Source organism: Sarcophilus harrisii, chromosome 2 (genome assembly GCF_902635505.1).
Source record: "Sarcophilus harrisii chromosome 2, mSarHar1.11, whole genome shotgun sequence".
NCBI lineage: Eukaryota > Metazoa > Chordata > Mammalia > Dasyuromorphia > Dasyuridae > Sarcophilus > Sarcophilus harrisii.
The window spans coordinates 352,452,267-352,464,534 of record NC_045427.1 but is presented as its reverse complement, the minus strand read 5'-3'; the positions used below and the strand labels follow the sequence as shown (position 1 = coordinate 352,464,534).

The 12,268-nt window shown below is 41.0% G+C and overlaps 1 protein-coding gene across 2 annotated transcripts in view; it reads right to left on the bottom strand.

Moving 5' to 3' along the window:
• AKT1 (AKT serine/threonine kinase 1) overlaps positions 1-12,268 on the bottom strand; it is a 128,040-nt gene that overhangs the window by 17,362 nt on the left and 98,410 nt on the right. For both annotated transcript variants that reach the window (XM_031953137.1, XM_031953138.1), the window contains exon 11: positions 7,597-7,811. In XM_031953137.1, the coding sequence (XP_031808997.1) occupies positions 7,597-7,811 (215 nt within the window). The remainder of the gene's footprint in view (positions 1-7,596; positions 7,812-12,268) is intronic.

Here is a 12,268-nt window from a genome sequence, read left to right as displayed (position 1 = left end):
CTATCTGTGTGACCCGGTGCAAGTCATTTAACCTCTTTTTACCTCGGCTTTTTCACTTGTAAAATGGAGATTAAAAAGAGCACCTACCTCAAAGGATTGTTAGGAGGAGCAAATAAGATAATAATTATAAAGCTTAGACAACATCTGGAATAGTAAGTTGGGATAGCTGGATGGTGCAATGGATGGAGTACTGGGTCTGGAGTCAAGAAGAACTGAGTTTAAATCCAGTGTCAGGCATTTGCCAGCTGTGTGACCCTTGGGAAGTCAGTTACCCCTACCTCAGATTTGTCATCTGTAAAACGGGGGTGGGTGATAGGAGCATCTAACGTGCAGAATTGTTATGAGAATCAAACGTGCAGAATTGTTATGAGAATCAAATGAGATAATAATTAAAAAACGCTTAGCACAGCGTCTGTCACACAGGAGGTGCTATATAGATAACAACTATGGCTATTATTATTACTATCATTTTACCTTAACTACTAGTACTCTGATATTTATAATAATTAACCCCTACATAACACTTGTAAGGTTTGCAAATTGGAAGACACGGATACAAGTGGCACAGAAATGTGCTGCCATGGATGGATTTTGAGCTGTGTCACTGAAATCAGACATTGCTAGAGTGTATGATGACAATGTTGGGAAGAAAGAACTGGAGCTTCCCCCCCAATTATTTGGGGAGAAAAGAGAGCTGGATCATTTATTTTAGAGCTGAAAGGAACCTTCAAAGTCATGTGGTTCAACTTCTGAATTTTTCAAATAGGGAATGAACGTGGGTTCCAGAATGGTAAAGTGACTAGCCAAGAGTCATACAAATTATAAGTAGCAGATGGGATATGAAATGAAATTTCAGGTTCCAAATCCAGTGTATTCCCCTGTATCAATTTTTTTCCTTCAAAAAAATTTATTTTCCAGATTTTTTCCCAAATTCGTCCCTCTTTGCCTACACTTCCTCTCTCATCCAAAAAGCAAGAAAGAAATGGACTATCTGTTAATGCACCATACATTGAAACCTAAGTTTTAAGGAAGCTGGCTTACATCTCAGACAATAATAGTATGTATTCGATGACTCTGACTTTGAGGTGCAGATAAGGACCTGTGTGTAAAAAGAGAATGGGGTCCCCAGCAAGAAGGCCACTGTCCCTTTGCAGATATGGTAGAATTATGCTGAGCAGACGGTCTGTGCTACCAAAGAAAATTTCACTCTTGATCTCCAGGTTCTTAGTGGACCTGAGGCACAGACAACTCATTCCTCCACTCCCACATCTCCTCTCTGATCTGTTCAGAGACACAATGTGGTATATACTAGACACAGGGATACAAAAAGCCTGTGTACCTGCACAGACTCCAAAGCTCATCTGCAGGGGACTCGAAAGATAAAACCATTTTTGAGTTTTGGGCCTCATTTTCTCATTTGTAAAATGGGCAAATCCCCACTTTCCCTAACTATTTCATAAAGAGAGGAAAGTGTTTTCTGAATAGTAAAGTTCTGTATCATTGGGAGGAATTATCATAGTTTGGGATCTTTGGATGCTGGAAATTACCAGAAGAAAGCAAGCTAGAATAATCAATATACTGCACCCGACTCTGCCAAAGCCAAGGCCAAATCTCAAGGCTGAAAGGAACCTGCTTGAGTTAACCTATGCAGAAGGGATGCCCTCTCCACAACCTCCATAAATAGTCATATTATCTGGAGTACTGTAATCTCTTCCACATAACAACCTTTCAGATGCTTAAAGAGAGAGATTATGAAATATCCTTCCCCCACTAAGTTTTATAAAATATTAATCATTAAAAATTTATAATAATAAAAATAATAACTAGATTATATAGTCTACAAATAGTTTTACAAAATAAATATCTCATTATATCCTTGCAACAACCCTGAAAGGTGGGTGCTATTATTATGCAGATTTATTTTACAGAGGAGAAAACTGGGACAGGGTTAAGTGTCTGGAGCCATACAACTACTAAGAACTCAGTTCTTCTTGCATCCTGACCCAGTACTCTTATCTATTGTGCCACCTAACTGCATTTATTAAGATCCTACTTCATGCCAGGCACAGGGCTACAAAAAAAAATGTAAAAATAAAAAAAAATCCTTGTTCTAGAGGAACTAAAATTGATCAAGCATTTATTAAGAACCTACTGTGTGCAAAGAGCTGAAAATAACAGATATAGGCTAAACAGAATCTGAACTCAAGGAATTTTTGTCTCTAGTTCTTTTCAACCAATCAACATAAAACACAGTTCCCGGTCCTCTCAATTTGTCACCTCCCTCTGGACATTCTAATCTGTCAATGTGATTCCTTCAACATGATGCCCAGGATTAGATACAATATTTTAAGAGAGTCTGGCCAGAGTAGGAGACAATGGGACTTTCACCTAGCTCCATCTAGAATCTGGCCTTAGTTTTGTCTTGGGCTCCAAATTACACTGTTGGGGAGTCACAATGAACAAAATGTTTTCCTTTCAAATGTGTATTATTATTCAGCCATATCCTCAACCCAATTTTTCTTAAAGTGAAGAATTTTAGACTTATTCTTAAATCTGATTCTTCATATCTTATAAATCTGCAACTGGGTCAAACAGAATTACAGCAGATGAAAGAGCCAAGATAGGCTGTAATCTGGACCAGTGGGTGGAGGTCCCAGATCACTGAGGTCCACATATCCAATTATATTCAATCTTGTTTGCTTTGCTCCACTCTTCAAATGGGTCTTACTTTTCCCAGGAGTGCCAACTTGCTTCTGAAGCAAATTCTCTTTTTCCAGGGGAAGAAACAGAAGAAGGACTAGCCCTCCTTCTAGGAGAGAGCTGGGGAGCACGTGACTCTGGACAGGGAATGGCAAGAGCTATGAATCATATTAGAAAGGGGACTGTCATTCTGGAGGAAAACACTCCCATGGCTCTTCTCTGTGGCAACCCAGCCAAGGAGGCCAGGGGAGGCAGCTGGCTCCTCTCCTTAGGAGGATGCTCCAAGCAGCAGCTGCAAGGCCGGGAACTCCTAGACCAGCAGAACACAAGCACCACCTTGGGCCCCACACAGCAGTTTCATAGCTAGCTCTCGGGACACGGGCAGTGGTGTGGGGAGGGGCAGTTCCAACCAAGGACGCCAGACTCCGGGCCAAGGAGAAGTTGGGCCAGAGAGAAACTTCCATCTCAACTTCTTTCTGGTTAACCAAGAGAAAGCAGCCCCCTGTATTCTCACACAACTACCTTGGCTGTGTCTCAATCCCAAGGTCTGAAATGGTTTAATCAGGCCCAACACCCAGTGGAGCACTAATCTAGGGGGAGAGGATGAAGAGATTCATGGGCTTTGGCTTCCGCTCCGTCTTGCTTCCTTATGTGAGTGGATAGCTAGGTGTTTCAGGGGATGGCTAACTGCTAGCATTTGGATGGAAAAATCCCTACCCAGGGTTCAGGAAAATCTGAGTTTGAAGCTGAACTTCTTCACTTCATTAGCTGTGTGAAGCTGAGCAAATTACTGAATTTCTATCTGCCTCAATTTCCTCATCTGTAAAAAAAGAGGGAGAGGGGTAACCAGGTAGCACCATAATGCATAGAGCACTGGGTCTGGGTCTCTCTGTGTTCAAATCTGACATCAAAGACATATCAGCTGTGTGACCTTGGACAAGCCCCTTAATCCCGTTTGCCTCAGTTTCCTTGTCTATAAAATGAGCTGGAGAATGAAATACCAAATCACTCTATTATCTTTGCCTGAATAACCCCAAATGGGGTCACAAGGAATTGGACACATATGAAAAACAATTGAATAAGAAAGTAGGGATAATAGTAGCCCTATTTCTCACGATTGTTGTGAAAATCAAATGATTGTAATTGTAAAGCCCTTAGCACAGTGCCTTGAACATAGTAAAATAAGAGCTATTGTTGTTACTATCAAAAGCAGGGAGTAGGTAGGCAAATCTGTCTGCCCCACCTGCTCTGCCAATATAGTCCAGAGCCCCAAGCACAGCTTCATTCTGTGTACTTTTAAAGTGCTTTAGAAACAGCAATTACTGTTGCTATTGTCATTTATTTGAACTTGAAGTTCACCTGAAGGTCATTTAAAATAGGTACACTCTGTACTTTTAAAGTGCTTTATAAACAATTACCATCATTCTTTTGAACTTGAAGGTCACCTGAAAGTCATTTGAAATGTTATTTCTTCATCATCAATAAATTTTACTGAATAACAGGATGAACAAAATTCTCAGACAAATTTCTTGAGTTAGTAACCAGACTCAAAATGAATAGCTGGTAATCACACACTCTCTCTGGTTTGGTTCCAAATAATGAGAGTTGTCCAAAAGTGGAATGAGTAATAAGTTCTCCATACTCAGTGAACTAAATGGGGGCTTTTTCAGCTCTGAGATTCTGCCCACAGGTTTCACAAAGTCCATGATGCACCTCCAGGTTAATCTTGCTTAATAAAACAACTGTCACCGAGGTGGTATATGTAAATTGGAACCTTGCAAACCAAATCAACACAAGAAAAGACTCAGAATTTACCATGAGAGCTCCATGTTTAGGCCTGCTTTAACTACTTCCCACTCCCATTTATAAAGTATGTAATCTGTGTGCGAGAAGGCCCAGAACCCTGTCTGCTTAACTTCCTCTCCCCACATCCCCCAGGCTCTCTTCCTACCCACACCCTATTTCATTCTCTAATACATTATTTCTTCCCTACTTCAAAGAGCTAATTTCTTCAGGGTTGGCACTCCCTCCACCAATGGCTCACAAGCTCACTCTGACTTAGCAGGTTATCTTCTAGGGTGGCTATGGCCAAAACACTCAGTACCCTGGGGCTGACTTGTTAAGGATGAGCCTTCCCCACATGGCTTTATCTGGTCCCCTGGTTAAGAGAGACAAGGGCTGTGACGAGGTGCACATCTAAAACCTAACTGAGGGGGATGACAGAATTTCTATTGTTTTAGAACAATCTTTGAGAACCCAGAGGCTTCTTCCTTCATGGGTGAGGAATCAGAGCAGGACTGCTAATTACATATGCAATTGTAGAACAAACGCTCCCTGAGGGCAGGGTGGAGATTCCCAACTAGGCCAGCCCTGTTTCTCAGGCCCTGGCTGGGTACCCAGTAGGGATGGACTCAGCTTGGGCAACAGGAAAAAATTCCTCCAAAGACATGCTCAGAATGTTTGCAGAGGAAAAAGGGAGATGCCTCCTTGGGCAAAACAAGGCCAGTTCTATAGACGCTGCCCTCTCAAGTCTACAGATTTCTGGGAATGCAAGAGAGATCAAAACCTACGGACCAAGTTTGATTTTGCCTTCTAGCTCCCTAGAGTACATGCAGATTTAGAATCAGGAGATAGGAGTTTAAATCCTAGCTCTGACAACTCTCTATAAGTACTGAAAATCTTAGGCAAGTTATCACAGGCCTCTACAGCAGCTAGAATTATTTTTCATATGATGAACAGGCTGATTTCAGAAAAGCCTGGAAAACCTTACATGAACTGATGCTGAGTGAGTAAGTGAGCATAACCAGGAAAACACTATACACAGTAACAACAAGATTATGTAATGGTCAACAATGACAGACTTACATTATTAATCAGAGAAATGCAAATTAAGACAACTCTGAGATACCACTACACACCTGTCAGACTGGCTAGAATGACAGGGAAAGATAATGATGAATGTTGGAGGGGATGTGGGAAAACTGGGACACTGATACATTGTTGGCATCCAACCATTCTGGAGAGCAATTTGGAACTATGCTCAAAAAGTTATCAAACTGTGCATCTTAAATCTTAAAGAAGGGAAAGGGACCTGTATATGCCAAAATGTTTGTGGCAGCCCTCTTTGTAGTGGCCAGAAACTGGAAACTGTTGATGAACTGGAGTGGATGAACTGGAGAATGGCTGAGTAAATTGTGGTATATGAATGTTATGGAATATTATTGTTCTGTAAGAAACGACCAACAGGATGATTTCAGAAAGGCCTGGAGAGACTTACACGCACTGATGCTGAGTGAAATGAGCAGGACCAAGAGATCATTATATACTTCAACAACAATACTATATGATGATCAATTCTGATGGACCTGGCCATCTTCGACAATGAGATGAACCAAATCAGTTCCAATGGAGCAGTAATGAACTGAAGCAGCTCCACCCAGTGAAAGAACTCTGGGAGATGACTATGAACCATTACATAGAATTCCCAATCCCTCTATTTTTGTCCGCCTGCATTTTTTATTTCCTTCACAAGCTAATTGTACACTATTTCAAAGTCCGATTCTCTTTGTTCAGCAAAATAACTGTATGGACATGTATACATATATTGTATTTACCTTATACTTTGACATTTTTAACATGTATTGGTCAACCTGCCATCTGGGGGAGGGGGTGGGGGAAGGAGGGGAAAAATTGGAACAAAAGGTTTTGCAATTGTCAATGCTGAAAAACTACCCATGCATATAACTTGTAAATAAAAAGCTATTTTAAAAAAAAAATGACAAACTTAGTTCTTCTCAGCACTGCAGTGACCTAAGACAATTATGATGGAAAAAGTCATCCACATCCAGAGAGCAGACTATGAAGACTCTTATTGAAGCATGGTATTTTCACCTTTTCTTGTGGTGTAAAAAAACCACTCTTTTGGTATGATTTTTCTTGCATGACAGATATAGAAATGTTTAAAAGGATTGTACATAATTTAACATATATCAGATTGTGTGTTGTCTTGGGGAAAGGGGAGATAAAGGAGAGAGAAAAGTTTGGGACACAAGGTTTTACAAAGTTGAATGTTGAAAACTATCTTTATGTGTATTTGGAAAAAAAAATGCTGAGGAAAAAAAAAATTTTTTTAATTATTTTTAATTCCCTATCCTCAAAAGGCTATCATGAAGAAATCATTTTATAAACCAGCAAAGTTCTACAGAAATAGAAACAACTGCTACTTTAACTGACCAGAGCTGCTGATAACCAAGGATATGATATGATATACGGATCATAACATGTTTTTTTTAACATGTGTTCAAGCTCAAGAGACCAGGCCTCTGCATAATGAGCCTCCGAAACAGAGGAACTTCTGGGGCAGAATTTCCACCCGTGGCTGCAGAATAACTTACAATGTCCCCTGATACATGGCACCTGAAGCATTTCCCTCATCTCACTTAGTACATATCACTGAATTCCACACTCTCAAGCTTAGGAAGGACTACTCAGTCGTCCATCTTCCTAGGAAAGAAATCCTTTGGTGATCTCTCTGATCACTGAATCCATCTAATCTTGGCTTAGACCCTTGTGGTAACAGGGAGCTAATAACTACTACTTTTGAGCAGTTCTAATTTTTAGAAGTTTACAAGTTCTTCCTTTTGAGAGACAGCATAGAGAACTAGCTTCAAAGCCAAAGAAGGCATGGTTCAACTTCAATTAATGTCACCTATGGGCGCTGTGACCCTGTGCTAGTCACTTATTTGCTTTAGGACAGACTTGTCAAATAGACTCTGGGTCTGACACCAGATTAAACTGTAATTGGGAAATACTTAACAAAATAAACAAAAACACAATAGAACACAGATAACACGAATTTGTAGTTTTCTAAGTAAAGATGCAGCCAGCGGGGCTTACCTCTGCTTGGGGTCCTTTTTCAGCAACCCTGACAAAAGTGACTTGGCGTCCGGGGACAGCGTTCGAGGAAATCGGATCTCCTCCATGAGGATCAGCTCAAACAGCTTCTCATGATCCTGGTTGTAGAAGGGCAGCCGGCCGCACATCATCTCATACATGACCACTCCCAGGCCCCACCAGTCCACTGCCCGGCCATAGTCATTGTCCTCTAGCACCTGTGGGCCAAGGAAACAAGAGTGAGGTTCCAGGGTTAGGCCTTGAATCCTGGCCTCTAAACTCTTAGGCCAGGGGTCTTTCCCACCATAGGGCCTTGCCAAGGAGCTCACAGCCCTCCTTTCCTCACTAGCCCCTCTTGGGTTAATTCCCTGGATTCTGACACCATGACGTGGTCTTTTCCTTTACATTTGAGTTTCTTTCTCTACGATCCTTGTCCTTCCAACATCAACCAAGAGCTATAGACAAAAAGGCAAGAATGAAATCAAGTCCTTGCCCTTGAGGAGTTTATATTCGGGCCAAGATGGAGGGAGGCCTGGCCTGGCCTTGGGAAGGCTTGCCCAGCTGTTGTGAGGATTAACAGTGATAACAGAGGAATAGTGAACAGGGTACAGTGAAGGAGAAAGAATTCTGGGCAGGAGAGAGAGAGGTTCAAGTCTCAGCACTGACCTTTCTGAGCTGGGTTTACTGGGACAAATGGCTTAAGATTAAAACCCAGTTTCTTCACCAATAAAATGGCGAAACTAATGCTTTTTACTACTTATCTTGTGAGTGAGTGAGGTGTTTCCTAATTAGGCCTTGTTACTGTGACTATTATTGAGAAACAGTTTTGGAAAGGACTGTAGATATATAAAGACACTAGCCGGACAAGAGGCATAAATGAGATTCTTCAGTGGGACCTTTTTTAAGATGAAGGGTAACATTTACACAGAAAGAGATTAATCTCCACTGTTTATTAGGAAGAAATCTCTGCTCTGAGCTCCCATGGAACCAAGGTCACTCACTCTCCAGCCTCTGGGAGTCACCCAGCTTCTACTCAAACATCTTCAGAGATGAGGAGCTCAGAGCACTAGCGCAACTTCACACATAAAGGAATCCCTGAATCAGTCTCCCGGAAAGGGGTTATCAAGCTTTTGTTTGAATAGTTTCAGTGACATGGGATTAAAAAAGAAAACAACAGATCTGGAAGGGAACTTAGAATCGATCACCTTAGTCCAACCTTCAAGGGAATGGAAGTACGAAGGGTCTGGAGAAAGGAGAGCCCAAGAAAGATCACATAAGCAAGAGAGCTTTAGAGTCTTAGTTCAACGGTCTCTCTCACTAAAGTACGTTTTTCACCATCCCACTTCGAGTTCTCTGCCTACTGGAGGGAGTAAAATATGAATCAGACCTAGATTCTAATCTCGTTTCTGCCAACTACTACTACCTATGTGACCTTGGAAAAGGCCTATTTTTCCAGTTATGAAATGAAGGGGTTAGAATGACAATATAAAAGGAAAGAATAAAAATATAAGTGAATATTATGTAATTATAAGGGCCAACTTGGCCCTGGAGAAGAGAAGCAGTCCCTTCCCTTCTTTGCAGAGTTGGGGGATTTGGGTGTGGAATATTGCATACTCTATTAGACATGGCCAATGCAATGGCTGACCACTTCACCGCTTTCCATCTTTTTATTTTCTTTTTTACTTTATTGGGGAAAGTTCACTGAGCAGGGAAGGAGAAGGATATATTTAATTCTGAAATGAATGTGATATGAAAAAAAATGAGTTTTTGATGTTTCTTCCAGTTTTAAATCCTATAAGGGAGATTTCTGGTGCGGTCAGACCCACCTCTGCCCATGAAGCTCCCTGCCTATCACTGAGCACTTGGGGGATGGGGGATGCTTCTGAGAAGGTTAGGGCTGAGGATCAGGTTGCAGTCCCTCCCCTGGCCTCAGGTCTATTTACAGCCTCTCTGGGTAATTCACCCTAATAGGACAGCTGTCACTGCAGCTGCCCACAGAACACAGACCAACACAGCTGCCCGGCCTCTCCCCGCTGGGATTCCTGGATTCCCAGAGCCTGAGTCGGCCTAACAGGAGGTCACACAGCATCTCTACCTTTGAAGCACGGCCTCTGCTATCGGCCCCAGACCTGTAAAGCAACAAGGGCACTGCTGTGCTTTTCTTTGCCTCACACTCACGGCTAGGCAGCCAGCTCTCCTCGCCTTCTCCCGTCACAGAGACAGAATTACCTCTCTGATACATACAAATGACACACGACATTATCTCCTGTACAACACATGACCAGCCATATCCTTACACAGTGACATATATCAAACACTGCTGGAGACACCCCCCAACCCAAATACCCCACTCCCCCCATACAGTTTCCCTTAGGATTCTTCTAAGGAATCCCCTCTTCCCTTTGCCCTTTTTCTTTTTTAACAAGGTGATTCAAGGCAATTCCAATAGACTTGGGGTGGAAAGAGCCATCTGCATCCAGAGACAGAACCATGGAGACTGAATGTGGCGAAAAGCATAGTGTTTTCCCCCTTTTGTTGTTGTTGTTTGTTTTTTCTTTCTCATGTTTTTCCCCCTCTTTGATTTTTCTTGTGCAGCTTAATGAATATGGAAATATGTGTAGAACAACTGCACATGTTTAACCTGTATCAGATTGCTTGCTGTCTTTGAAAGGGAGGAAGTAAAGAAGGCAGGAGAAAATTTTGGAAACTACCTTTGCATGTATTTGGAAAAATAAAAAAAACTATTAAACAAAAAATATATTTTAGAATCTCCCCATTTCCCCCCCAAAATACAAAAAACCAATGCCCTTTTCCTAATTCTATACTTTTGCTCACAACCCTTCCTCTATTTCATCTGTCCCTTCTTCCCTACTGAATTCCAATAATAACTCCTTTTCCTGGTACCCTCAAAGATAACAAGTACTCATATTTCTACAGGGTTTTAAATTTTTTTCTTAAGTACTCTCCTCAAAACCTCACGAACCTAGCAATGTTAAAATATATCTTATCCATTTTACAGGTGAACAAACCTGAGGCAAAAAGGAGTAAATTGACTTGTCTCAAATCACACAAAGCTCAAATCAACATGCCCTAGGGGCAGCTATGTGGTGCAATAGATAAAGCTAATGGGCTTAAAGTCAGGAAGACCAGACAATGGTGTGTCCCCAGAAAAGTTACTTAACCTTTGCCTCCCTCAATTTCCTCAAAAAATGGGAATAATAATAACCCCTACTTTACAGATTGTTGTGAGGATCAAAAGCTACTTAACTTCTGCCTGCCTCAGTTTTTATTAACTTTAAAATTGGAAAAAGAATAGCATCTACAATACAGGGCTGTAGTGAGGATCAAATGAGTAAAAGTAAAGGACTTAGCACAGTTATCTGGCTTTTATTTATATTTCATTTTATATATTGATTTTAATTTTATTATAGTAAGAGCTTAATAAATGATTATACCCTTCCTTTTCCTAATCTCTAATTCAAGGGTCTTTTGATTGAGATTTAGTGGGTTAAAGAATCTGGTATACTTCAAAGGTAAGACATATTTTAGCTATGTTGGATTAAGTCACAGCCCCATAGGCCTACATAATAACAAGTAGTACCTCTAATCATATAGTATGACTTCATATGTTTAATGGCGATCTTATTTCTTGCAAGTGAAGGGGAGAAACCTTGAAAATTCAAGTTCAAAAATACATATAAAAAAGCAAAAAAGGATGTAAACCCACATACACACACACATGCATGCATGCAGTAAAGGAATTCCATGACTGGGACACCAGACAGGTGTCAGGACACTTGGATGCAAGCCCTGGTTTAGCCTCCATGTTGGTGTGAGACCCCAAGCACATTAACTTAACTTTTTGAAACTCAGTATTCTCATCTACACACTGAAGAAGCATGTGAATCCCAACTCAGGGAAAGAGACAATGGGTGGCAAGAGGCCATGGGATAAAGAAATTCAACACATTAGTCCCAGGGTTTGTCACTTAGCACAGCTAATAAAGTTTAGGGACAGGACAGAGTTAAAGTCATAGAAGTGGAGAATTCCAATCATATCTAAATAAACATCTCTTTCTACAATATCCCTCACAAATAAGTGGTCATCCTCCCTGTCTTTGAATACTTCCAGTGATAAGGAACTTACCACCCACTGAAGTAGCCCATCTCCCTTATGGGTAACTCAAATATCTTCCTCACAACCATCCAAACATGATTGACATCAGCTCTTAGTTAATATCCAGACCAGAGGATGATCAGGGGCAGTGATTAAACAAAACAGCGTGTTCCTTCTCAAACCCAATTTAAGCTAAGTCAACAATTACAGATTGTAGAATCTCAGTGCTCAAAGGGCCAAACACTGTCAATTTACAAATAGAAAAATTAAATCCCAGAGAGGGAAAAAAAAATTAATTTGATTCCCTCATTTGAAAGAGGGAAAAACTGAAACCTTCCCAGAGATGTAGCAAAGTGAGGAATGGGAAGTAAAAGGGGCAAATGGGAGTTGGCTACTGTGAACCAACAATGAAGGTAAATAAAAGGTTGGGACCTTGGGAAGCAAAAAAATGGACCTCATTTCCTGAATGAACTGACTGAAAGGTGACCTCAAGTAAAGGACAGATAATCCAGGACATAGTCAGTGAATTATATACTTTTCCTTTACTGAAGAAAAAAGG